The 27,883-nt window shown below is 40.1% G+C and overlaps 2 protein-coding genes across 6 annotated transcripts in view; both read right to left on the bottom strand.

Moving 5' to 3' along the window:
• Positions 1 to 1,274: 1,274 nt before the first annotated feature.
• Positions 1,275 to 11,998, bottom strand: nod1 (nucleotide-binding oligomerization domain containing 1). 5 transcript variants are annotated; one of them, XM_083919150.1, is made up of 12 exons: positions 11,843 to 11,998; positions 10,596 to 10,809; positions 10,293 to 10,467; positions 6,465 to 8,274; positions 6,270 to 6,353; positions 4,741 to 4,824; positions 4,568 to 4,651; positions 4,123 to 4,206; positions 3,541 to 3,624; positions 3,363 to 3,446; positions 3,148 to 3,231; positions 1,275 to 1,834 (listed from the first exon to the last, which is right to left on the bottom strand). In XM_083919150.1, the coding sequence occupies exons 2-12, from the start codon at positions 10,770 to 10,772 to the stop codon at positions 1,762 to 1,764; spliced, it is 2,823 nt and encodes a 940-aa protein (XP_083775276.1). In that variant the 5' UTR covers positions 10,773 to 10,809; positions 11,843 to 11,998; the 3' UTR covers positions 1,275 to 1,761. The 5 variants fall into 5 exon arrangements, 4 of the variants coding, with proteins under 4 accessions (XP_083775276.1, XP_083775275.1, XP_083775274.1 ...); XM_083919149.1 differs by having other exon boundaries at positions 10,596 to 10,792; XM_083919148.1 differs by lacking the exon at positions 11,843 to 11,998 and adding an exon at positions 11,106 to 11,568 and having other exon boundaries at positions 10,596 to 10,792.
• A 3,404-nt stretch (positions 11,999 to 15,402) lies between these two features.
• enpp2 (ectonucleotide pyrophosphatase/phosphodiesterase 2) overlaps positions 15,403 to 27,883 on the bottom strand; it is a 34,376-nt gene continuing 21,895 nt past the window's right edge. Inside the window, exons 16-25 of the mRNA XM_083918818.1 lie at positions 26,294 to 26,369; positions 25,998 to 26,085; positions 25,727 to 25,896; positions 21,914 to 21,959; positions 21,338 to 21,477; positions 19,615 to 19,750; positions 18,684 to 18,761; positions 18,394 to 18,526; positions 17,734 to 17,887; positions 15,403 to 17,314 (exon numbers count right to left, since the gene is read on the bottom strand). Coding sequence (XP_083774944.1) covers positions 17,144 to 17,314; positions 17,734 to 17,887; positions 18,394 to 18,526; positions 18,684 to 18,761; positions 19,615 to 19,750; positions 21,338 to 21,477; positions 21,914 to 21,959; positions 25,727 to 25,896; positions 25,998 to 26,085; positions 26,294 to 26,369 — 1,192 coding nt within the window. The 3' untranslated portion in view covers positions 15,403 to 17,143. The remainder of the gene's footprint in view (positions 17,315 to 17,733; positions 17,888 to 18,393; positions 18,527 to 18,683; positions 18,762 to 19,614; positions 19,751 to 21,337; positions 21,478 to 21,913; positions 21,960 to 25,726; positions 25,897 to 25,997; positions 26,086 to 26,293; positions 26,370 to 27,883) is intronic.

Here is a 27,883-nt window from a genome sequence, read left to right as displayed (position 1 = left end):
CGCACATGGAGTGTCCCACGTATACAGTGTCAGAAAGAAACCGTGACGTATTGGCTCTAGTTTGGAAGGGAGTAGGAGAGTTGTATGTTAAAACTTTGAAATGTGCTGGGGTCCATGAGACACTGAAGTGTCCTAAAATACGCCTTACGTATATGAGCTACTTTATGAGTCACACAAGCCTTTTCATTATGTATTTCTTGCCCGTTCTGAGCCCTAACAATCATTACCTAATGGACTGTAACAGAGAGTTCTGCTCAATATGTAACTGACAAAGAAAATGTAGAATATGTTAAAATATTTATTTTCTGTAATAGTAGGTACAAAAAGAAATTAAGAGTGAATCATTTGGATACCATTCATTCTCCTGTATTTATTGCATTTTAAAACCATGTTATTTTTGTGAGGTCTTATCAGCCTGAAGAGTGTCCTATTCTACTTATTTTTCCCAATACAAACATGGAGCTTAGTACAAGTTCAGCTAGGAGGTTTACTCTTTGACAACATTCTCATTTTATTTTTTTCAAGAAAGAAGATTCAATGAGTGATAATAATTGTGCTGGTGGGTCCAATTACCGGGATGCATCAGGAGTTCTATATTAATCCAAATCTTGGAGATTTGTCATGAAGGGGAAATTGGCTATAAATACCGAAACTTTTTAAACTAACATTTCTAGTACTGATGAAATGTTGGGCATTTTAGCGTGGAAGGTCAATGGGTATTGACTTGTTTTTGGAACCAGCCACGAGAACTGCCATTTTTGCACTTCCACATTGGCTTCATTTTTCAGCCCCCAAAGTTGATGCATGCTATAAATCAGTATCCCAGCCTCTGCGACTCTGCTTTTGACCATTATTTATTTCCTCTGTCTCTCACAAGTCCCCTTGCCGTATGGGAGTGTAATACTTAGCTGCTTGAGTTCCCCTTTAAAAGGTGGATGATGATTATTGATTGAGAGGGATGGTAGCTTTGGATGATGTTAACCAGGAAGGAGTTGCCTTTTTCACAGCAGACATTTTTGAAATATAGCAGAGGACACACAGGTGTAATTTGCAACCTGAATAAGGCCTGCCTTCCATTTAGGTGTGTCAGTTTTATGCTACCTCACTGTCATGCAATAGATAAGTGGAGCACTTAAATGGTACGGAGGCCATAAGCCTTTTAAGCCCAATCACTGTCCCTCAGGAGAAATGCATACACTTGGTGTCATGCGACAGGATGCATTCTTATTGGATCCAGTTGCTAACGAGTGTCTGTATATCTCTGCACAAAGAGCTATCACACAAACAGTAAACTTTATTCACTCTCTTCACACTGAAGTACACCTCAAGACAACCCATCAGAAAATTAACAGCACTTTGAGTGACATGAAAAATATAATAGAGTTAAGGAAGTCATTGGTTTGTTTTCCTCATTCATCAGTGCATCCACTTCCTTTTTTCACAACAGTCATGTCACTGTGAAATATATAGTCAAACTTTTACAGTAGGTAACCATAACCCTGCACAATGAAAAGTGACTGAAACATGAAACAGTTTTCTCCGTGCAAAAAGAGTTTCATCAAACATTAATGACGTGATAAATATACAGTAGTTCCATTAAATGATCAGACCACGCACCCAACAGTCAACAGTTGCACCCAGGTGAAGTCATACACCATACTGAGCTTGGTAACACTGTGCATGCATACAGTGAACACACACTACATTATTCCTGCCGTAAGGGCATTACTCAGCTCAAACCCGTCTCGCCTGAGTGCCCAGTCAGTGGAACCGCAGCCTTTTCTCTGCCACAAACTGTTTCTCTTCCTCCTCAGAGAGCTGGTTTCCTTTCACACTGCAGGAACAGGATCAGACACCATCAGACATTAATTCACATTTCAAACACATCACCTCACAGACCGGACAAAAGGAGAATTCAATCCAATTCAGTTCCCTGATTTTATCAGAAGATAAGAATAAAACAAAGAAGAAAGCTTATGACATGGCAATAACTGTATTAATAACATAATTTAAGGTATTATTATTATTATTATAAATGAAACCTGTAATAACTGATGTTTCTGGCCACTTGGGATAGAGCAAACAAAACATTGACATACATGTTCATCACCATATCATGTTTAAAACTGATTTGGCAAACAGATGCAAATTTAAAAATCTATCAGTTTACAGAGCAACATTATCATTCATTAAGTTTGTGTCTATGTGATGAGTAAGTCACAAATAAGTCCAGTACTCACTCTCCTTTACCTCTGTTTTTGGTGTCTACTGACTCCTGAGAGACATATATGTCTGTCTGCTGCTGATCCAACACATTCTCACTACCAACTCGTCACATACGACTACTTGGTCAGGACCCCTTTGGCGTCATTTTTCATTGTGCGAGGTTATGGTTCAGTTTAGGCAACAAAGCAACTTGGTTCGGTTTCGGAAAAGATTGCGGTTTGGGTTGAAATAGTAAATGTGTTGTTACGTTACTTACTGCATGTCTGTGATGTTAATTATAGGTTACATACATAACGTCTTTTAAAATAAGTCAACACTAAGTTCCACACAGGACACAGACAGTGGCCTCCTGGGTGAACGTACTGTGTCCTCCCTATGTGTACTTTATACTCTGTCATCACACAGCGCTGTGGAGCACTTCAAATCCTGGTACGTCCCATACAGATGCTAGAGGATCCCGTGTGGGTCGGTATCAGACGCTGAGGGCCGCTGACCAAGCTGCCGTACTTCACAAGTTGTGAACCTGTTGGCTGAGCAGGTAGTGTACTCTGGCTTTTTAGAGCTTTTTCTCTGAAAACAGCAACCTGTTGTGGCCGGAAAAACATGCTATGAGAGCAGTGAGAGTCAACACGATAAGTGAATCTATGGGTCAGCTAAACAATGAGCTGAAACTCAATAGGGCTCTATAAAGTCGAGGAGAGACGCAGTATCAACTGTTTATTGAATGTAGGTTTATCACTATGAGTGACCCCTTTTACGTTGTCATTTGATACATTGTCACCTTTTTTCTGAAATCTTCCATCCTTTTGATAACTGGATAAAATCAGTGTTACCACAGCTACAAAACAGCAACTCTGTGAAAACAGTTGGTCCAAATCAGTTGGAGGCCATTAGAGAAAAACAATTCCTCCTGCTGCTCACCATATCTCTTTGAGTGCTGTGTTTTGTTTAAGGGCCTCAACGAGCTGTCTGATCCCATCCACAGTGAGCTGGTTGTTGATTAACCTGCAGACAAATATACAAAGCAGGTGAGTTTCTGAAAATCAATGTCTGACCGGGGTATTCAACAAGTTTCGCCCATGGTTACATCATGAGAGTAAATACAGTGGGTGTTCTTGCATGTGTGTTTTCTTTACCAGAGGTGGCTTAAACCTGTGTCCGCTTGCACCAACTCAGCCAAGTGATGCGCTGCGTCATCAGTCAACTCATTCTGCACTAACCTACGGTACAACAGCACAGACATGTACCTCAATACATCAGTAGTTCTGTTAGTACTGTGAAAATCAAATAACTCAAAATGTGCGACCTGCCTACCAGAATATCCTGAGGACGCTGTTCTCTTTCAGTGCTTTTGCCAGGCACTTCCCACCTTTAGATGTGATACCATTGGCTGAGAGACTAGAACACAAGGATACAGCAATGACTCAATTTAACCAATGAGTTTAAAGGTCCCATATCATGCAAAAAAAAAAAAAAAAATATATATATATATATATATATATATATATATATATATATATATATATATGTTCATGTTTGTATTTTAGCTTTACTAGAACATATTTACATTCTTTAATGTTCAAAAAAATAATTATTTTTCTCACACGGTCTGTCTGAATAAACATGTATTCTCACTATATCGGAAACGCTCAGATTTAGCGCCTTGTCTCTATAATATATGTGACAAGTGAACAGATGTCCTGAAGAGGTTCTGAATATAGTCTGTATGCATTTCTTCATGGATTGAGTGTTTTGATACTATTTGATAGTATTTATATAGCACCTCAACCTGCTTTATAATTTAAAAAAAATAAATTCATTAAAATCTCAATTATTATAATATGGAATCTTTAAATCAGTATGTTTTTATTGTAGTTTCGCTGTCTTTTCCTCTACCTGAGGTTGGTAAGCTTTGGGTGGTGCCGCAAAGCTTCTGCGAAGGCTTCTGCTCCCTCATCGCCGATGGTGTTGCCCCACATCCTGCAAGCAAACATATCAAAAGCATCATTTGAGCTGCATCAGAAAGCATACAAACATAAGGGGCCTACCAAGTTAGCCAAAAACATTTGGAGAATTGTGCGACCCGCTAACCCTTGATGGACAAATTTGGATTCAATCATCAAATAAATAAAAAAATGGCTATGATTTTTTAAATAACATGTTATGTATGTTGTTTATGGTGATAAAAAGAAAAATGTCACCATCTGGAACATTACTCCATTAATCATCTCAGGCCTCTCTAGCTGATCTCACTGCAGAGGAGAATTATATATCATATATAAGAATATCCGGTATCATTGCTCTCAAACTGAAAAGATGTTTTACAGCAGTGAAGTCTTACCCCACATCAAATACAGAAGTGCTCCTCTGAATTGCGCTGGCCAAATACCTCCCACCAACACTGGTGATCTTGTTTTTACCAATCCTGCAGACAAATCAATGTCAGCCTTAGAGACATAAAACTACGACATATTAATTTTATAATTATTATATAATTTTAAGTTAGAAACATACTTGACAACTCGCAGCTTTGGGCATTCTTCAATTATCTGAGCAACAAGCTTAGCTCCGACATCTGTGATGTGATTGTTGTAAAGCCTGAGGACAAAAATACAAATGAAGGTTTCATTCCCAGAATAACTAAGCAGAATTGTAATGTATGGAGCACTAACACTAACACTTCTTGCTATGTAGTTGTACCTCTACCATTTGTGTGGGCAAAAATAAAATGAAGTAACTAAAGAACAAAACAGTATTTAGAAATATAGTACACTACCTTTTTATCTACACTTCCCATTTTAAATTACCAATTCTCCCTGTGCTACAAGTTCCTGTTGCTGCAAAAGGTTAAAATATTTGTTCCAATTCTCATTAGAGGGTTATTTGCGTATTGTTCAACATGAACCCTATTTCCCCATGTATTTCTGTGTAAGTGACTAATGGGAACAAAATTTTTGAAAACGGTCCAGCATTGAGCATGAGTGCTGCAGCCTGGCCGCGGCAAATCAGGTAACAATGTAATCAAACAGGTCCTGTGCGCATCATCAATATACAATACCAGTCAAAAGTTTGGACAGTACTGTACGTCTACCAAGAGTGCTTGGTTTTTCCACTGACAAGCTCGGATTGTTATTATAAATATCTTACTGTATTCTGGAAAGATGGTAAAATCTCAAATGCTATCAGCTGAAGTAACTGTGTTCACCTGCATCAGTAGCTACACACAAAAGCATGGAAGGATAACAGCAACTTCTCCGTCTTTCCATAATGTTGTCCACCGCAGACGGTACTCTTAAATGTAAGCACTGTTATTACTGGATGGTAAGAGCCGTGGACAGCCATGCGCTGAGAATCGAGCTGAAAGACCTTTTCATTCCTCACTGCTTCATCCAGCTCTCGCTGTATTTCATCTTCACCAATAATGCAGAGGAACGTCTGCACCAATCAACAGATACATTTAACTTTAGCAATGTCATGTCATGGTTTGGGGGATGTTTCCTGCAGCAGGAATTGGACCTCTACATGGCAGGGTGAATGCAAATGTTTATGTGAACCTCCTTTGGCAACATGCAATACCTTCACTGCAATTATCTCCCAATAAGCCCGCAATTTTCACGCAAGAGAATCCCCCCTGTCACTCTGCAAAACAGGTTACGCAGTTCCTTAAAGCTAAGAATATTGAACAATGAAATGGCCAGTCTAGAGTCCAGATCTAAACGCATAGAGACGTTTTTGTCCATCACTGTTCCATTCAGCTCTTGCTGTATTTCCTCCTCACCAACAATGCAGTGGACCGTCTGCACCAATCAACAGACTGCAGTATTTTCAGCTTTAAGTGTCAGATCAGTGCCTTCGGTACCTCAACAGGGGGGTAACAAAAAACGTGACGGAATTGAACTTTCTATTGGTACCATCCACAACTTTTGACAATGGAAACGCAAAGATGACCGTTCTAATGTGTAATGAACTGAGCTGAACTGAACCGGACTGCGTGGTGGAAAGAAAGCTTTAGGTACACTGGAACAACTGACATGTTTACTCACCCCAAGACCTCCACAATTTTGTGCTTACACAGCTCCTCTGCAAGAACCTCAATGCTGCTGTCAGTCAGGTGATTGACGCACAATCTGAAGACAAGCAGTTCAGTGTTTGGTTAATTGAGTTATACATGACAACATCAGCCTGGATAGACCTGAATGGATATTAGAAGGTAGTTAAAACATGTTTCAAGGTTTTACCTCACTACTGTCATCTTACAGAACGAGGGCTTCAGCTGCTTCACCCCATAGTCACTGATGTTGTTGTTGTCCATGTCAAGGCCCAGGAGCTTCCGACGGTGCTGCAGCACAAAGTTCAGGGCGGAGCAGTCACCTGAGTACACGTTACAGTAACCCAGCTTGATGAGATTCGCTGTGATGCCTTTCGCTGTCATCTGAGCGATGTCTTTGTTCCCTGTCTCAAAGATGCACCTCAGCGTCCACAGGAAGTTGGGCAAAACGTGGACTTTCCTGCCTTCATCGCTGTTGTAGGGGGGTAAGCCATGGAGGTGGGACTTTACACTGGTAGAAAGGTAGGATTTTAGTAAGGCCCGTTTTTTCTTCAATAAAACAGGAGATACCAGATGCTCCATCAGGCCGGTGTGAGCCTTGGACAGCAGTCCGCACAAGAACAGGTTAGTGAACTGAAGGTGGTCGTTAGTTGTAAATGGCTTCTTTTCACTGGACTGTGAGGAGCCACTGATACAAAAGTCAAAAGGCAGACAGGATGGCTCTCTTTTCCTGCTGCACTCTGTGAAGAACTTGAGAATGGAGCTTGTAGCAGCCTGCTCATCCAACACCAGAGCAAACGCAGCCAGGAACGACTGGAGGGTGATATGGAGGACTTCAAATGTAGCAGGGCTTCCGCTGGCATCATACTCACTGACAGGTCGAAGAAAGCCCAGGGTCAGGTCCTCCTCAGTCACGCCGCACACAGTGATCTCCTCTTGGCTGCAAATGAAGCTACCTCTCTCCAATATCTGAAGTGCTAGTCTAGCAAATGCGGCGAGAGGCCTGAGCCCTGCTTTGAATGTCTCTGAGGCACACCGAGTGCTTCTCTTCAGCAGAGATGGTGCAGGTGAGGCCGAGCGGCTGAGAAACATCTCGGACAGCAGGAGGAAGATGTCCGTGAGGGTGATGCAGGTTTCAGGCAGATGAAAACTATCATGCATGGTGTGCAGGTGCCGAAAGCTCTTGAATACAATCCAGGAGAACAGCGGGGTGGAGCAGAGGCCACAGAGGTGGGGGCTAGCATCCAGCTGAACTGACACCAGCTCTCTGTGCTCCTGCTCCTTAAAGTGCAGATCAATGTAGGTCCTCAGATGATCTGGGGAAAACCCCCGCAGAGCAGCCTTCTTTCTGATCACGTTACTCTGGATGTCGGTCCCCGTCCGGGCCGTCAGAACCTTCTGGGAGCCCTTGAGTAGTTTCCCACAGAGCAAGCTGATGAGCAGCTGGAGGGGGTGTGCCTTGACCTCTGGTGAAACCACTTCAGGAGCATTCATCAGGTCATTCATCTGAATCTCATCGTAGCCATCAAATGTAAAAAGAACCTTCTGAGGGAAGCGCAGGATGTATTCAAACACCTCATTATCTGGATCGTGATCCGGGGAGCAGTTATATTTGAACAAAAGGTCTCGAAGGGAAATCTGTTCCGTGTCCTTGAAGATGCTGAACATCCTACAGCGGAACTTAAAGAAGAAGATGGCGTCTGTCTGAAGCTCTTTCTTGGACCACAGGTTCTGGAGCTTCTGCAGGAGGATGGATTTTCCCACACCGGCATCCCCCGTCACATAGATGGTTTCACCTTTGGGATTGAAGACTGCATGGTCTCCTAGGAGCTGGTCCAGATTCTCCAAGAAGCCCATACTTTCATTGCAGTCGTTCAACAGTTCGATCAGCGTGTCAGTGTAAAGGTCCTCCAGACGAGTCTCCTCTCGCTGGCCGTATGACATTATGAAGCAGGTGTCCCGGCTCATCTCATGTCTCAGCTTCTCGCTATACCTGCTGACTTAGAGGAGGCACAGAGAGTTAGAACAATATAGAAGCTTTAAGTGGTATTATAAATTCCAGTGATTCAGAGTTTTCTACTAAGGACCAGACCAGTTTTTTAATCCAGAAATGAATGCGTTGTTTTTTGTCCTGTCAACTAGATTTCTCTCAAGAAGCCAAGTTTAAAAGACACTACTAAATTCTTATTTTCAGCCTGCATGCACGTCTTTTAAGCCTACATCATTGAAACAGAGCAGCTAATGTTGGTAGATGAACAACTTAGCGACTTTCCTGCAGCTTCCGGCTGTTGCCCACACAGCAATCGAGCATGAGGAGAGGAGAAGAGAAAAGAAGAGCGGCCCTAAAGTCCAGCAAAACATGGTAAAGACTCTCGCACATGTAAAAACTGTGCTTTAACACGTCTCTCGGTTTATTAAAAGCATAATTTCTTAATTTCTTAAATGTATATATATATATATATATATATATATATATATATATATATATATATATATATATAGATCTACAAGGTGTCCCAAAAATATATCCACACTTTAAATAATTGTTAAGTAGGTTCTTATTAAAATGAATTTAATTTTCAAAATGGAATGGAATTTACAAACAACATTTTATTGTGTCACCGCCTGTTCTCAAACCGTTCTGGTCCACACACTGCTGACAACGCCAAGCAATTGAATCACGAACCAATTCCCTGGGTATTTGCATGCATTCACGTTCAATGGCTACTGTGTATATGTATATGCACACTACTTCGTCTTTTTAAACTTTTTCTGCATTCTACAGGTATACTATGACTTTTTTTGACATATGCAAATACTGTTCACAGCTGGAAAAAAATGAAACTAAATCATACAGTTTGACATGTCTGCAATAACTAAGTAGATTGACTGTACTGAGGGAATATAGTAATCATAAGCTCCACTTATAGATGCACTTATATAGATTAAACTACCCAACAATGTACATATTTAAATTAGCTTCACCACCAGTTTCAACATTAAAATGGTAGTTACACATTTAAGAACAGGAATCGAAAACCAGTTCCAAATGATCTGATCCACTGGAATAGTATGCCTCCTTATCATTTCCTTTTATCATCGCTGGAATGCTTTCCTGGCAGCTGCACATTGCAAAGCAATGACGTCAAACTGACAACTTGCAACAAAAAGGAGTCATGGCGGAGAGGAAGAAAAGGTCCAGAAAGATGAAGAAAGATGACAACAGTGCAGCTCATGGTGTCTGTGAAATTATAACTTAAAGGGTGGAAACACAACCATCTTTCTGTCTTTCTTTCTTTCATCATCCTCAGAATGCCATGTAGTTGACACTTCAGCTTCCACACCAGGCAGCACGTCTGTTACAGAGGGTAAATATCTTATGTCTAAATAGCACTGGTGCCACGCAGGCAAGCTTAGCAGATTCTTTTCTTTGACTAAGAAGACCTCAATAAAAATGAATGCTGTAAATATTATCACTTCATCTCCTTTATGTTCATACTTAGAAATAATAAAACTGATGTGTTGATGCTGGATACCTGTGTAAGCCGACACTGAACATTTATCAGTAATCAATCAGATAGATAAGCAGAATTGATAATGGTATTGATATCAATGAAATCTTATCAACTCCCATCTCTATACACATTAGTGAATCAGTCATTTAAATCCAATATATTACATTTTGCATAACAAGTGTTTTTAATCTCAATATTTGAAATAAATCCTGCTGCTTCTGTACTTCCACTTAAGCATTTTGAGATGACAATACAACAACAACACATACTCTTCTTTCCTGGAAGGTAGGATTTCTTGTAGAACCACAATCTGAGCCAAGTTTTTCAAACAGGTGTGACTGATTTCTTTTTGTATAACCTACAAGGTCTAAAAGAGAAAAACTAAGACTAACAGGGCTAACATATGGGCATCAGGCAGGTGGGCCTAACACAAACACCCTTACATTGTATCTATGAAGCATAAAAAAAGAACTTCTTGGTGCATTGGTGACTGTAATACTTACTGGGATCTGTGTTAGCCACTGTCATCACCGCTACATCACTGCTCGGGTTGTAGTTGATCTCTTTCAACCACGGCTGGAGGTCTATGTATGCGTCACATACTTTATATAGGATGTAAATAAAGTATTCACAGGCCTCCTCCCCCTTGCACTGAACTAGCTCCAAGATTTTGCGCACCTAGAAAATAATCACAGGGAAGAACATCTGTGTTGGTTATAATTTCACAAACTTTGTACTTTATTTGGGATTTTTAACGGGTAAATATATAGACTTTTTTTTTAAACAGATGTCTCTGGTGTTCTTGCCTGGTCCGTCTTGGTAGCAGATCGCTGAACGATCTCGACATCTTCTTCACAGACGAAGCCACAGGCCAACAGGTTGTCATGGATGCATTGAATACTCCTCAACCTGGACACCAGAAGCTCTCTGTGGTAGGTGAGGAGGTTAAGGCACGACACGGTGGCTTCTTCTCTCTGACCCATGTTTACTGCAGGACTGTCACCTGTGTGGTATTAAAGACTTCAAGACAGGTACACGGTTTATGCATCTTGCTTAAATCTTTATAATCCCATTTTAGTCATCCTCAGATTACAGTAAACACAGCCACAATGAGAATCAGCATTCACATCAACATATAAATACCAGCACATTAATCTATAAAATTAGAATTTATTAGAAATTAAAAACCTAAATTAATATCCACGTGACTCTTCAACATAGGACTGGGCGATATGGCCGAAAAATTAAATCCCAGATGTTTTTTTATACCAGATCTGATTTTCGATATTTAAATGACACGACAAACATTTACCTACCATGAATAAAGTGCCAAACTTTCACAGTTTCACCAGACTTCATAAACGTAAAGCATCCCTGAATAAAACCGAATTTATTTGTATGAAAAAAATAAAATTATACATAAAGTCCTTCTGTAATGGGTCTCATGGGAGGAGGACGGAGCCGAGAGAGAGAGAGCAGTAGATTACTGTTTTACTCAAGTTAAAGGAAAAATCGATTTTTCATTTTTTAACATTGTCCAAACAAATAAATCTTCGATAAATGTTTGATTTAAAATCGATTAATCGCCTAGTTCAATATCATTTTATTAATGAGAGCTGCCAAGAGGTTGTTCACTGGATTATCATTTTGACAAGTCAGTGTTATAAATGTATATATATCTATATCTTAATTTAACTTGAAGTAGTGACCAGTGTGTTCATATCAGCCTCCCTCTCTTGTGCCACATCTGTTTCCCAAATCTTTGAATGGTTCCCGTTTTGTTTGGCAGACGACACGCCTCTGTGAAGAAGAACCGGTTAGTATCATTGTCATTAACACAGTGACTCATTTGTTCTATCAACTGTCAATATATTCCTCTCACTCGCAAGTTACAAAAGTCAACTAGAAATATTGGACACAATAACCGCTGTTGGTTGCGTCATTCGCACATCAGCTGTGTTTGTTTTGTATGTTATCAAGCCCCGATCAAATCTAAGTGCACTGTGTTGATTCAGCACAAACATAATGATACATAAGGACAAATGATTCCTACCATTGTGTTGCGTCCACACCAGTGGGCTGTAGGCTAATCTCTAACTCTAACTCTAAAAAAAACAACAAAAGGAACTAAGCGGTTTGAATGCCACATAAGCACCTAATAGATTATTTTGTTTACTCTAGCCGATGTGACATCCGCTGCAGCTTTGTGCTGTAGGAAGCGAAAGTGTTCAGTGAATCAACGCCTCATTTCTCAACTCAAGTGTCACAACTCGCTCGTGCTGCGTTCACGTACACGCGGAAATGTGGCAATTTAAATCACTAAACTGTTTACAGAGCACTTGGATGTTTTCACTATCATTTAATGTCAATTTAAAGGTTGTATTTTTTTGGAGTCTCTTTCGTTTCAATTTCCCGTATAGCGCTACTGCAATGTCATTTTATTAGCCTGGGAACCTGACGAATCTGACAAACTCATGTTTCATTTGATCTGGTCCTTTAACATAGTAAAATAATATGTGCAAACAGTGAAAAAAAAAAAAGTCATAGTATAGTATGTTGAAAAAAGTGAAAAAATCATAGTATAGTATGTCGAAAAAAGTCATACTATGATACATGTATGTCATTAAAATAACATCTAGTATGTAAAACAAAAGTGAAGGAGTCATAGTATAGTATGTCAAAAAAGTAAAAAAGTCATAGTGTAGTATGACAAAAAAGTAAAAAAGTCATAGTGTAGTATGACAAAAAAGTAAAAAAGTCATAGTGTAGTATGTTGAAAAAGTAAAAAAGTCATAGTATAGTATGTTGAAAAAGTAAAAAAGTCATAGTATAGTATGTTGAAAAAGTAAAAAAGTCATAGTATAGTATGTTGAAAAAAAGTGAAAAAAGTCATAGTATAGTATGTTGAAAAAGTAATAGTATAGTAAATCGAAATAGTCATACTATAATATGTCTTTAAAACAATGTGGAAAATGTCATAGTATACCCTAGTATGTCAAAAAAAGTGAAAAAGTCATCGTATAGTATGTCATAAAAATATGAAGATATCATACTAGTATATACATGCATATGCATATATACATATACTGTATATATATATATATATATATATATATATATATATATATATATATATGGTAGTATGTTGGAAGGAGGGAAAAACAATATATCATTTTATGTTTTTTATTCATTTGTATGTATGTGTGTTCTTGCTGTAAAGTCTTTCAGGACATCACTCTTCCACATCTATACAGCAGCAACACATGGAGCAGAATCCCCTGTTCCTCTTCAGTGTTGTTCTCCGAGTTTTGACTGTGATGAAAGGTGTGGATGTGGTACGTCCGTCGCTGCCACAGTTGACCTCGTTTGGATAAACAGGGGCCGGGGAAACTGCGTCATCTGTGCCATTGTTACTGCCCTTGGTGGTGGTGTCCGCTGAGGCTGGTGCTCCATCGTTAGTTCCAGGATTGGCTTTATCATCCAAACCAGCTGATGGTGAACCGGTGGTGGATGCTCTACCGTGTGAAACTTCACTAGAGCTTTTGAAGCAGCTGATTTCACCTGGCGAACACACTTCCATGTTCACACGGGATGATGCCACATAAGGGTCTGGGTCACTGTCTGTGGGAAAGTGTCTCATTGTGATGAACCGGTGCCCCAGAGCGTCAGTGGGGGTGATTCTTGTGACAGAATCCACACGCAGCATCCGTTTGAACAGACTTAAAAATGCCCGAGTGTCCTCATGCTCAGTGTTTGTTTTCGGCTCTGGGTGGTTTTTTGTCATGTCATCCATACAAGTGTATTTGTTGGAAATGCTCCTGCTTTGTTGGGTCTCCAGGCCTGTTGCAAGCGTGTATTCACTTTGTGTGTTCAGCCTCCACACCTGTTTCGTGGTGTCTTTGTTCTTGCTGAAAAAAATGTTAGCGCGGATCCCAGCATCCAGCAGGTGATCATCGGGCTGACCCTGCATCTGCACGATGATTCTTATCACTTCATATTCACACCTGGTAGGATACAGGTGTTTCCTCAGGTACATGTAGGCCAAAACACAGCCGAGAGACCACATATCTACAGCCTCATCTATTGGGAGGCCCAAGATGACCTCAGGGGCTCTGTAACCAAGGGTCTGAACGGTGGTGCGACGCTTTACCTTGGAAACTGGAGCAGAATAACCAAAGTCGATCAGTTTCACCCTGAAGGGCTGCACTTGATGATTAACCAGCATCACATTGTCTGGCTTAATGTCTCCATGCAGCAGACCTATGCTCTTGAGGGCATTCAGAGCCACCAGCATTTGTTGTGAAATGGCTCTGATCTCAGACAAACACAGTGGTTTACTGCCTTTTTCTCTCATCAGGTCATGCAGAGTTATGTCCAGCATTTCCAGAACTAGACACATGTGGCCTTCATGCATAAAGGATTCAAAAAACTTCACCACATTGCTCTTGTTCAGGTCCAGAATACAGATTTGTTTAAAAGCAGAGGCTTCTTTTTTTCCAGCCCAGGTTAAATGTTTTCTTACAATCTTGACCGCCACGATCTCCATTGTGTCTAATTTTATACACCGGGCCACTTTCCCAAAACTCCCCTCTCCCTTCAGATTCCGCACCAGATATCTGCATGATTCACCGGACAGAACGTCAGACTCATGCACCTGGACGCCCTCTCTCTTTCTGTGAGGCGATGACATCTCAAAGGTCAAAATATTTCCAGTTGGAGAAAGTGTGTTCCCTTTTGCGATACCCTGATCTTGTGATTGCCTGTGAGTCAATGGCGTCAAAGAGGCTTAGAACCCCATAGACCCCATCTGTGTAGAACCCCCTGTCACATTTAGAATGTTCTAATTGCTGCATGATTCCTATTTCAACATTCTGACCCACAAATCAGTTTGTTAAATATTAGCAGGATGGAAAAAATGACCAGCGGCGGACCGGGGGGTTGACTTCTCTGGATCTTTTCTCAAAAAGCCAAAATATTTTTTGTTTTTAAAATATCCTCAACTTTGTGCCACTTCCCCTCAGTCCCTCTGACTGGATCAACAAAATCAATTTGTCGTGTCATGCTACCATTACTACTACTACTACCACTACTACTTCTACTACTACTACTACTACTACTACTACTACTAGGATATTCCCTAAAGAAATGTGATATAATTTAGTAAATGTTCTTCTGCTGGCCTAATACTCAATTAATATTATTTAAAACCACATTTACTTGGTTACCTTGATTTGCGATTAGAGCAGCCCACATTGTTATGGCATTTGTTAAGTAAACATTAATTCTGTTAACTCTACTCCAGCATAGCATAACAAACAGGTTTCAAAATAGTAATGCTGTTTATGCAAAATCCAAACTAGTTTGAACTCTTTTTAGGTGACAGGAGTAAAAAGTAGAAATCCTCACAAACACCCCAGGTTGGGAACCAGTGATAGATAGACTGATTCTGTTCCAGGTTGCTCCACTACATGCTGAGTACTGATATCTGCTAAGTCTCTGTTATGTGCGGCCCACAGCTGGAAGATCGACTGAAAAGCAGCATGACTAACTTAATAACGTAATACATTATGCACAACACTTCATTTTGTAAAAACACTTGTTTATTGTGATGAAATTTACATAGAGCATAAATAGTTCTCACAGGTGGTAAATGTTTTAGGGAATACATTAAAAAATCATCATCATTGACATTATTGTTATTGTGCACAGAACAAAAAGTCAACATAACACGCACGCAAACACAAACACACACAATCATCAGTCAAACAAAAACAGAAAATATCTTGAACATACACAGTACACACTGTACACACACAACAACATTGCATTATCATTTCATTAAAAAAAAGCAATTTATTCTTATTCAGTGAACATAATTGTTCAATGCAGACATGTAGTGTAATGAGTGGGTAATTGTCACATAGAAAATTCAACATGTTTAACAATCTTGCCTTAGTACTGAGGTGATGGGTTTTTTCTGTGACTGATTCTGCTTTGTCGTGCAATTACAGATTATTTTGCCACTTTGAAAAATGTACGATTTTGACTTTATGGAATTCATCTGCACATTTACTTAGACCCTCCATCAAAACTCACTATTTTAGTTTATATTATGCTACTGTGATGCATTTTGGTAAATAAAGCCTCGTTCATTCAAACTGATTCCAAACAGAAATCCTAGTGTCCCATAATATTCCAGCAGATGATTAGTGTTGGTTTCTTGGTCTCAGGGAAATAAAACCAGTTTATGTGTGTCTGCTGAGTGCGCTGTGCTGGATGGGAACACGGAAGCAAGGAAGTGTAAATAGGCTACACAATGCACAGATGGGGCTTGTTTAATAAGCCCCCCCAACAGATACCATACTGCTGGAGAGAATAATTGAGGAGCTCTTTTCCAAAACGCTATAAATCCATTTGAATAGTTTTCAGGAAAATTACATTTTTTTACCCAGACCCACACATTTGGTTAGTATTCAATGTATCTTGTCAAAATGGATTATGGCTCAGTCTGAACATGTTGAACGGACGGACAGAACGAAAAACTCTCCCGCTTCAGAGTGCCGCCATGTTGGATCACATAGAACGCTCTCTGAATTCTGATTGGTCGAGAGGACGTATCGCATTTAGGCTAAAAACAGGTTTGGCACTGGTTGTGGTTTGGAAAGGAACTGCATCTTGAGGACCATTTTAAACAAGGAAATTTAGCGATTTGGCATGAAACACTGATGAAGCAGTGAAAAGGTTCTGTATACAGCAAAGTGGCATGACAAACTCATTTTTTGTAAATTTGGCTTTTATCTCGTTTTGGAAAAGAGCTCTTCATATGTTTCTGCTACATCCTGAGGTGAATCAAAGGAAACTTCCGAAATCTTAGAGGACAAATGATGATTATTTACACAATATGACAAAAAATTACAGGTAAAGATCCAATTTGAGTGCTTTTTTGCTTATGAAAACTGCATACTAAAATAAGACAAAGTAAGCACTGCATTTTAGAGTTCTAGAGCAATCATGTATGTAGGTGATGTTTTTCCAGTTTTAAAATATTGTATTGAATTTGAGTGCCAGCCATGAAACAGCAGCACTTTCCTACTGCTGAACAGAATAAAGTGGACAGTGGCACAGCTAGTAGCTCAGTGGTGTTAAAGCTGTATCTTCACAGATGGAGCGACATGAATGAGATTAAACCAAAAGGGCCACAATGATGCTGCAGATCAGCTGCATACAGCAGCCAGAGCATCCAACGAGAGCTAAAGCTGGCGTAGGTCAGTGTAATAGAGATGATCACATCTCATCCTTGTACCACATACGTCCACCACGGTAGAAAAAGAACATTAACGTTAACAGAGCCATGTCAGATCTCGCTCTCGTAGGTGTGCATGTAGGTCTTGAGCGAGAGGATTTCAGCGTAGTTCCGGGTTGTTCTGCGGTACAGGTCTAAGCCCGTCAGGATCTCCACATCCCTGACTCGAGCTGTGTGCATCTTCATCAGGTCCTCCACCCAGCGAGACTCCTCCTCTGAGCTCTGCAGGGAGCACAGAAACATTAGCATGGTGCTGATACTGTCCTCAAAACTTCTCTTTTGAGTAAAGCTTAAAAAAAAAATCACGATGCATTACATAAATAATGTATCTTGATTTAAATAATGCTGGAAGATGTACTTTTTTTTTCACTTTGGACCGAGCCCGGCTGGTGTTTCCATTCTATGCTAAGCTAGGCTAACTGCATCCTGATGCAGACGTGGGATTGATACCAATCTCCTCATCGTATTTCTCAAAAAAAGCTAGTGAGCATATTTCTCAAAATTTTTCTTTAAAAAAAATGTTTCATTATAATTTATTATAATATAAATGATTATAATTATATTCATTTTATTTTTAGATTCTGCTCTGCTGAGTTTATATTCAAATGTGATGATGCATGTAAAGTTGTGATGATCCTTACGTTGCAGGTCTCGTCGTTGCTGGCTCTGTGTGGCAGGATGAAGGCAGCACTGCTGAGCGGGCCGCTACACGAGTCTGCAGCCTGTGTGAAGTCTAAGCAGCTGGTCAGGACCACAAAGTAGTGTGTGGGGACTGGTATCATCCCACTTACATACCTGCAATAAAAATCCCAAAAATGACTTGAGCTCCACTTGTTTTTATTCGTAACAAATAGACAAACTTTTCCCCTTAGACGTGGTTCATTTTTAATTTCTATTTCTTCGATAAAGCATTATATTTATAAACAACGCTCAATATCAGATTTTCTTTCCCAACAAATAGCATGAATTTTACCTTCACCGGGAGGAAAATATGAATTATTTTCTAATGCTTTTCTAATGTGGTTATTCATGTGTTGTGTCATCCATGCTGTGTCTAGTGTCTTTATGCCTCAGTATTAAGGGGAATTGATATGAAAACATTAATGGTAATGTATGGCTGAGGTATCTGGGACTGATAACAAATGCAGCATGTGATAGTGTAATGTGTATTGTCAGTTTTAAATTATTTTAACCCATTAGATTAAAAAAAAAAAAAAAAATTTCAGTTGAGACCTTATCCACCAAATATGAAAAAGAGTTTGTAGTTGTACCAAAGCTGAATCAGAAGTGAATGTTCTTACTCTTTCATCTTCTCAGCGGAGTCCCGGACGCCATCATAGTCGTAGTCGAATATGGGTCCAATGAGCACGTTGACTCCATTTCTCTCAGTGGCATATTTCTTCACCAGTGATCTCTGGAAGTATCCCCATATTCCTGAGAGAGAAAGAGAACAGAAAGGGATACGTAACAGGAAAGATGGGATGGGAGGTGATAGAAGATACAGAAAAAGCAGTGAATCACTTCTCTTTGTGCAAAATAAACAGCCACAATCGCAACGTACATGGTTTCAAAAGGACCCTGATTCACTTACTCTTGAACGCAGGATACATTGGAACGGTGTTTGTGATGAGGACAGCATCATATTTTTTCTCTATGTTGGAGGAAAATTCTGTCAATAAAAAACAAATTGAAACATGAATAAAACAATTTCAGGTGCAGAAATGTTGTTACATCTTAGCAATGAAGCTAATGAATGCCGGGCAAAAGTATGAAAATAAGACCCAGACTGTAAAAAACATGAAAACTTCCAGAAAAATAAGGAGGAGCCTTTGTTTAAAACTGATTATAATATAAGCCACCATATCAATGTAACTATTTCAACAATCAATTAAACATTTCTCAATGCATTTATTGATCATTTAGTGTAAAAATGTTTAAAAAAGTCATGACCCAAAGAACGAGGTCGCGGGTGGCTGGGGTCTCCCTTAGAGATAGGGTGAGAAGTTCAGCCATCCGTGAGGAACTCGGAGTAGAGCCGCTGCTCCTTTGCGTTGAAAGGAGCCAGTTGAGGTGGTTCGGGCATCTAGTAAGGATGCCCCCTGGGCACCTCCCTAGGGAGGTGTTCCAGGCACGTCCAGCTGGGAGGAGGCCTCGGGGAAGACCCAGGACCAGGTGGAGAGATTATATCTCCACACTGGCCTGGGAACGCCTCGGGATCCCCCAGTTAGAGCTGGTTAATGTAGCCCGGGGAAGGGAAGTTTGGGGTCCCCTGCTAGAGCTGCTGCCCCCGCGACCCGACCCCGAATAAGCGGTTGAAGATGATTATGTGAGTGATGTTTAAAAAATTAAATAAAAAAAGATAAAAGCCCATCACAATTATCAAACCAAAATTGTGAATTTATCTGATTAAAAGTCCAAGTCCTCAAATATTCAATCTAACATGAAAATTAACAAGTTTAATTTTTTTCATTTAGTGACTGTATTGCAGTGTTTGGGTGTTGATGCTGTGGGCGTTAACTCACGTGGTGGGTACAGGAAGGCGTAGGTGATCTGCTTGTCTGCTCTGTAGTTGGTACAAGACTGACTGTAGGCTGGAGGGACTCTGGTATCAGGTCTCACACAGTTGGACAGGGCCTCAGGCAGAGGGGACACTTCTACCTAGAGAACACACACACACACACACACACACACACACACACACACACACACACACACACACACACAATAACACACACACGCACACACAATAACACACACACACACAGAGAGAGAGAGAGAGAGAGAGAGAGAGAACATAGGTCAACTGACATCTAGTTTAAACTTGGTGGTTTTCAGTTAATTGAGAATTTCAGAGCAATTCTGGCAAGTCTGGTAGATAAAAGATGGCATCGAGAAGGGAAGAAATCGTTTCATATATTGTAACAAGTAAAAGTCCCCTCAGAAAAAGCTCCCCTAACTTGGTGCATCCCTTCTGGGATTGGTCAGCATTTTCCTGTCATCTGCATTTGCATTCTTGCTGTCATTGCAGCTGGGAAATTACTGTAACGGCACAGTAGCTGCACTTTCTACTATAATACAGATGTTTCCCCTTTCATTTGCCGTAGCGTCAAACATTATTTATTCCTGTGTTAGTTTCACTGGCTGCAGCAGCTGCAGTGCACACCAGGTGGCACATGTGAGCAGCCCAGATGAGTACAGACAGGCGATGGGAAAAACAAGATGAAAAAAATTTGGTAATGACTCACAGCACGCATCAAATTATCCGCTGGACTCTTACAGTATAGTACTACATTGTGTAATGAAGATAGACGGTATAAAAAATTAGTGGACATTCGCGCTTCCGGGTCTGAGTGTGTGCAGTATACCCTCATTCATACAGTTTATGGTCTCCATCTCTAGTTTCAAGTCTTCTTCAAAACAGTATGCCGTTCATTTAGTCAATTATGATTCCATTCAGAGTAAACATAGATCATAGAGCAGCAGTTGCTTTAGGGCGGGGCTACACAGCCCCCTGTCAATCAGTAAAACAATATTACTTTGGCTTACGGGGTGTACAGTGCTGGTATAAAGCCTGACACCTGGCGCTGTGTGAGGTGCGCCCCCCCCCTCCCCTGCTATCTCCAATATCAGTTTAGCCACGATAAATACAAACAAGCCAGCGCATTTTTCCCCTCATATCTGAATGTTAACCTGTGCAGCAGGACGACATTCCAGTGCTGACAAAGTGCTATGCTATGGAGGTAGGTCTACCTATGCCAGACTGCCTCTATATAGTACAGTTGTGACATCGCAACCGTACAGAACTCAGTGCAGCTCGTTTAAAGGCACAGTTCCTTAATATGAGCTGTGTGCATTTCTCTGTGGATTGAGCAATTTGACATTATCGACAGTATTCTTTACTTATTTCCTATCGTTTCGTGTACCTTATTATATCGTATTACTTTATAATTAAGAGAGACATGGAAATCTCACCTTTTACAATATAGAGCCTTAAAAACTTCATTGATAACCCTTTCATCTTCAAACACATTGTAAAAGAATGTTGGATCAGAGATCAACTTTTAGTAAAAACTATGTTTAACATGAACAATGTAAACATGTGGTATCTGACATAGATGTTTCGATTACAACTTGACACCGCTCAGCCAATAGCTGTGAGAAATATATTTATTAAATAATAGGAAAAAATTATTTAAACACATTCCAAAATCCCCACCAGGGCAAAGACCGCAGGATGAAGAGTACCTGTCTGCTGACACTGTAGGCTGTCCAGAGAGGCATAGAGAGAGCCTCACTGTAGCCGCTGATGAAGTCACTGTGGTGGAGGATGGAGTATTTGGTACGGAAGAGCACGGCAGGTCGACCGTACGGCAAGTTCCTGCTGTCTGGGAGAGGAAGAGCACAGAGGGACACAGCAGAGGAGATGCAGGTGTGTAACATGATGCGTTTTACAAAACACTCAAGTGAATGAACAGTAAGACGTGGAAACATAAGTCAACGACATGATCCATCATTGTATGCATCTGATCATGACGCAGGTTTACTGGGAAATGGTGGATAATTTACTCTTAAGTTTGAACATGACCATTGAAATCATTATAAATACATTATACAAAAGGAATTTACTAGAAAAAAATGTACAGCTATATTTAACACAACTACATGGCTTTGTCTCTATTTACAAAGGCACTGTGAGAACTTTTTCAATTCAAGAGGATTCATGGAGTGTTCTAGTTTTTTAACTTCATGAGTTTCTCCATCCTTGAAAGCTGATATACTGTATAAAAGAGGACATTTTCAGAAACCTCACGTAAGACTGACCATCAATAGCTTGCCTCAGTCGCTGGTTTAGCTCCTCCACTTTGTTCTGTAAGAGACAGAGCCAGAGTGACTCCAGGTTATAGCCTCGTACAAGGGTCACTTTCAAACCTCTCTGGCCCCTACTTTTTACACGCAACTGCAAAAAGATTGGAGATTGAAACAATCTCTTGCCAGAGATCTACATGGGAATTACAAACAACAGCATACATACAGTGAAACACTGCAGAGAAGGGCTGGGTCGAAGTCACTTCCAATCCAAGCGATTCATGGAATTAGATCTCAGAAACACACTGACCGTGTCTAGACCGAGAAGGTTGCCAAATGTGAACAATAAACAATAAAGCAAATTGACTACGGATTTAGTGTGAATGACATGAATTAAAGGTGACTCGACTCCAGCTCTGCAGCAGAAAGCAAAGATGCAACAAGGTTATTGAAGATTTAAAAGAAGCTCAATAGAAGACACACAGAAAAAAGCAATCAGATACATTTTTACAAGTCAAACAGGCTCAAATAATAAATGATCCACGGGTGATAGGCTCATGTAGATGTTTCTTTTTACAGGTCAACTGTGTAAAAGCACATTAAGCTGCACTTCAAAAGCAAAAAAAAACAAAAACCACAACATCTGCATTCCATATCCCTTCGATCACTTGCTCTTGCCACACTTGGGATGTCGGACGGGTGTCACACACAGCTGGCCTCTCCCAAACTAAGAGCTCCTATGGACACACTCTGCTCCACAGATCAAGGGAAGGCCAACTAATCCCTGTACTTCCAGCATATTTAAACTGCTGGGAACAAAGGGAAGCTGCCAGTTGACAGTGGTCTGGTGCCAAATCCAAGATTTTCTCGCCAGATTAACTTGCACGAGTCCTCTACCTCTTGGCCCTCGTGTGCTACAGCTAATTAGAGCTTTGATTCTCTGTCCAAAACTAATTGGGCCTGACCCCGAACCACCGGGCTGGGACCCCTGGGCTTGAATTTGGTTTCTTTTTTTAATTGCAGACCTCATAGTCTCTCTGAATGATGAATGAGGTGTATACCACTGTGTGTGACCGCCATCTTCTGGATTTCTTTTCAATTTACAAGCATGACTAAAACAGCAGGGGACCTTTTTTTTATTATTGGGCTCAGGCCCAAAACTGCTGCTGGGGTTCAGGTTTAGGTCAGGGTTGGATAAAAACTATGCAGGTTCATGTAGGGTTGGGCCTGATTTAAATAATTTCTCCCTGGGATTATTAAAGTATTTCTGATTCTGATTCTAATTTGTTTTGGGCCCAATCACTCAATCCTCTTTTTGCCTTATGACTGGTGGGTTTTTAAAATACAATAAAAAATAAACGTGAGTGAAGCCGCTACATTTTTTCATTAAAAAATAAATCCATTAAAATATCTGTCATGGTGAGAAGATCTGCACTCAGAGGGCACAAAAATGTCTGGTTGGCATGATTGAGATTCCTTTACAAAATCTTTCAAATTATTGTGATGGTATCCGTTCGAGAAATGCCATTGAGACAATCTCATCTCATCTCACAGTTACAAGTTCCAAATATCTTGACGACATAAGGAATAAATTAGTTTACATTCTCATTTCACCTGAAGATTTTTCTCATTTTTGTCACAGGAGTGCAGTATCAACTGTACACATTCAGGATTGTTTGTTCCCAAACACCAGGCTCGTACAAAATGTTGTGTTCAAAGAAACGTTAAAAATGAAAATAATAAAAAACAAATAATGAGTTATACTGTAGATCGCTTTGCTTTTGCTTCGCAATCATGCTTCACATGGGCAGTCAGAAAAACCAACTAGTGCTCATGTGTCATCTCTCTTATCTAGCTGTATCTGGTACTATACATGCACTGTACTGTCTATTACTGTACTGATAAAAGACAGACATGAATAGGACAGTGATACTGCAGGGACACAGGGAGACCGAGCCGTGCTGCGTTTCAGTCTCATGGTGACACAGAAACACAGTCGGGTTAGTCATAATTGAACTTTGTGAGGGTCCATTTGGTCTCAGGGAATCTATTAAAGTGTAATTCCGGCGCAAAATCCTCCCATGTTCTTATTCAGCAATTATATACATCAAATAAGCCATTGAGACAGTTCTTTTCCCATGTAACAACTATTAACAAAAAAGGCTATAGGATGCTTTTTAAGTATCATACTATTCCTATTTGACTGTGAGCTATAACATGAGGTGCAGCCCCTGGAGATCATGATATACAGGCAACTGTTTGAGAACATGCTGACTGGCAGTTTTACCAATATCTATGTCAACAGTATCATTTATATATGCTGTAAAGTAATTACTGAACTAGCTGTCAGTAGTATTTTTATTTTTTTCTACAAACCATCCCTTATCACAACAAAACTGCCTTGTTGCATAGACTCAAAAAGTTGCCCTTGCATCATTACCATTACATTAAAGTAATACAGGATCACGTTTGGAGATTGGCTTGTTGATCAACTTACCAAAAATTGATGAACATACAGTAGATACCAAAAGTATCCGTGTATCACTGTTAGCTTCAGTGCTCCACGCTAACAATTTACACTGCTTTATGCACAGGGACATTCATCCCATTGTCCCTACACTGGTTTTCATTACATGACCTTTAGGTTTATACGATTTAATCAGTGAAATCTTATCAACTGGTTGTCACATTCCCTGTAATCTTTCCTGGCAGGATAGCACTACCTGGCAGTTTGAAATCATGTGAGACCTAAAAGAGGACGACATTTCAGTCAGTGACAACAATGTATTCACATGTAATTTGCTGTAGATATTAATGGTTCCACAGAGCACGTCCTCCAAATTGTTCTTATTAACATCAGGCCAAAACACACTGATTTTCTCCTGTTGTTTCCCCTGGTCTATTATCTTCTTCATGTCATATATTATACAAGTAAGTTTAATGTTATCTTTGTAGTATTGCTCATGATGCCTTTTGGTCATGATAAAATTAAATTTAACCGCCAAAGCATTTACTGAGACCTAGGGACACAGTGACATCGCCGATTAACTGTTTGCTTGTTTAAAACTGGTCTGATCCTCTAAAAACTTGACTCGCTGTCAGACCTCCTTGAACTCAACAGTTACTTTGGTCAAAACAAAGAAAAGAAAAAAGAAAAACCCAGAATTGACAATCAAATCAAATCATTTAGGCACAAAACTTTTACAACATTTCATCTATATAAGATGAGCAGAAGTACTTGTCTTAAACATGCATGATACAAGTTTAGATTACTACATCATTGATTACTCATTTACTTAGTGAATTATGAGCACTTTTGAATTTTTTAAGTGCTATCACACAATTTCATGTATAGCAAGCCTGTTCTCGATGCCAGACAACAGAGCTCAGCGCAAGAACTCAAACAAACATGGGAGGCAACGGCTAAGGTCCCACTTTGGTTGCATTACAAAAGTAGTTATTTCAATGCCATCCGCAATCTTTTCCCTAACCCTAACCAAGTAGTTTTGTTTAAATTCCCAACGTTAAACACCTGGAGCGTCAAAGTTTGACGTGCAAGACTACCCTGTGCGTAGAAAATTGGGGTTACAGGGTCCTGACAAAGCATCTGTATTTGATGTGTTGGGATAAGAACGGGATGGTACGGCAAAGTGTTAGCATGGGGTCCCATGGCAGGTGATGAAAACCAGGATGATTTTAGTTTCACTGTTGTTATCACTAATTTAAGTGAGCTTGACGGACAAGCCAATCTCCTAAAAATCTAGTATTCCCTTTCAGCAGTCTACATGAAGCCGGGCCCAGGTCTGCCACTGAGACATCATGGCTAACCTTGTCTTCACAGCTGCAACCCAGGTCGTCCGTTCCTGCAGAAACAAGACCAGAGGCTCCTGGTCTTGAAACCTCCTCTGGCATGGTAGGTCTATAGGAGGGGCTTCTCAGCAGGTGGTTCAGACTGCCATGCGTTCCATTATTGGGAGCTGGTTTCAGACCCAGGAGATCTGAGAGAAGAAGAAATCAGTTTTCAAGATTGAGCGGAGGTAGCTACACATAAAAACACCAGTTGTGTTGTGACACACAAGGACACAAGAATATAACTTACCACACATGACATTATAAAGCTCAATGTTTTCAAAGGCTGGAACTTTAGTCTTGAACTTGAAAGTAGGTCCATACCCCAAGAAAATAGTCTGAAAGAAGTTGGTGGTACATGTCACAATAAATGGCAAGTTTGTGTTTCAGATTTAAGACCTAAACTTGTGTGCACTCTTAAATCATTCAGTTTTTCAAAATGGGCATCCTACGGGCCAATAGGATAGTGTATAAAATCAAAATTCAATCTATGTTGCTGCACTGGCCAGAAGACTTCTTTATGACACTGCAGATTATCAAGATTACCTGCATGCTGTTGATCTTATTGTCGTATCCATGGTCACCAGCGAAGCCGCAGTGCCTCTTGCCTTCAGGAACTTTCCTGTGATAAATATGAATAACAGATCAGTATTTGGTGACTGCACAGTGTGGTCAACTCTGATTAAAGTCTTACCTTTCTAAGTTAGATCACTCAGCACTTCCCTCCAAAGTCCCACCCTCATCCCCCTGCCTAACCTCTGAAGCTCCCTCCTCCCCTGACACGTTCATTGAGAGACAAATGCTGCATTCAAGTTCCATGGGAAGTCTGAAGTTTCTGACCTCCAACCAGGCAAAGTGCACTGGAATGCCTGTCAAAGTGGAACCTCCTACTAGCCAATTCAGGGGAGATCGACCTAAGACCGAGATCAACTTACCCCAAATTCGACTTCCATCATATTTCCTCATCAAAGTACTATCCCAGCATTGATGTACTCTTAAATACTCGATTCTGATTGGTCTATTAAAGCATTCAATGCATCCATTGCTATGAACAAAACAATCTGATCAATTTGAATCAATAAAAACCTTTTTAAATAAACATTTTGTGTTAAATTGTTGATATAAGTAGCCATGTGTTAAGTGGGATAATTAAGAGTAAGTGGGTCATTATTGCAAATTAAACTTTCTAATTTGCAATACTGACCGACTTGCACTACATTATCTTTTACATATTCTGATAGTGGTGCAACTGATATTCCCTTCATGAAAGCTTTATCATTTGTTTGTTCTACATTCCTGGTGTCAAGATGCCTTTCCCTCTTTGTTGCAAAAACAATCCAGCACCATCATAAGTGAGTGTGTTTTTAATAAATAGAACCAGAACTCGCTATGTGCAGGATATGAGACCAGAGTATACCTGCTAAGGCTATCTGTCTGTGGAAAAAAAAATCTTTATATCAATGCATTTCAATCTTACACTTGCCTGTTCGCCTAACGCTATCTCCGCTATCTATTTTGCAAGAGCTCCATCGCTGCATCTGGGGCTTGGCGCCACGCAGGACGATTCTCATTGGCTTAAGGAAACATAAACAAGCTAGAGCGTTTTCCCCTCAATACCACATATGTTGACTTGTGACCATTCTCCAGCACTGACACAGCGCTGTTGAAATAGGTCTGGTATTGCAAGACTAGTCTTACACTGATTATGCAAAACCTGGCTTGAATGTTCAGAATATTGTGTCAGTAACCCCGAAAGTTTTGCCACAAAAAGTTCAGCTCAATCTCTTTTGGTTATTCTGAAAGATGCTGTGGTCAAATCGGGAAATAGATAAAAGAATGATGAAAACTTTTTTAAAAAACTGTAAAAATAATATGCAAACTAGACAAAGACCCTAGAATCCATGCACAAACTATTCAGGATTAGTGGTACCTGACAGTATGTGTTAAATCGTGTTTAGTCTCTGAATACAGTAAGTTTGAAATGTTTTGAGCATGGTAGAAATCTGGCCTCAAAGTGACAGTAAAAGAGGAAGAAGAAGAGGAGGAAACAGTACAAACACAGTATGGTAATACTGAATGGCATTGTACTTGTCCAAAAAGGGTATAACCGATTACTTCCTTAACATCAAAAGTGTC

This window comes from Echiichthys vipera, assembly GCF_963691815.1.
Source record: "Echiichthys vipera genome assembly, chromosome: 8".
NCBI lineage: Eukaryota > Metazoa > Chordata > Actinopteri > Perciformes > Trachinidae > Echiichthys > Echiichthys vipera.
Note: the sequence above shows the minus strand (reverse complement) of the source record. Positions and strands in the feature narration are given on the sequence as shown.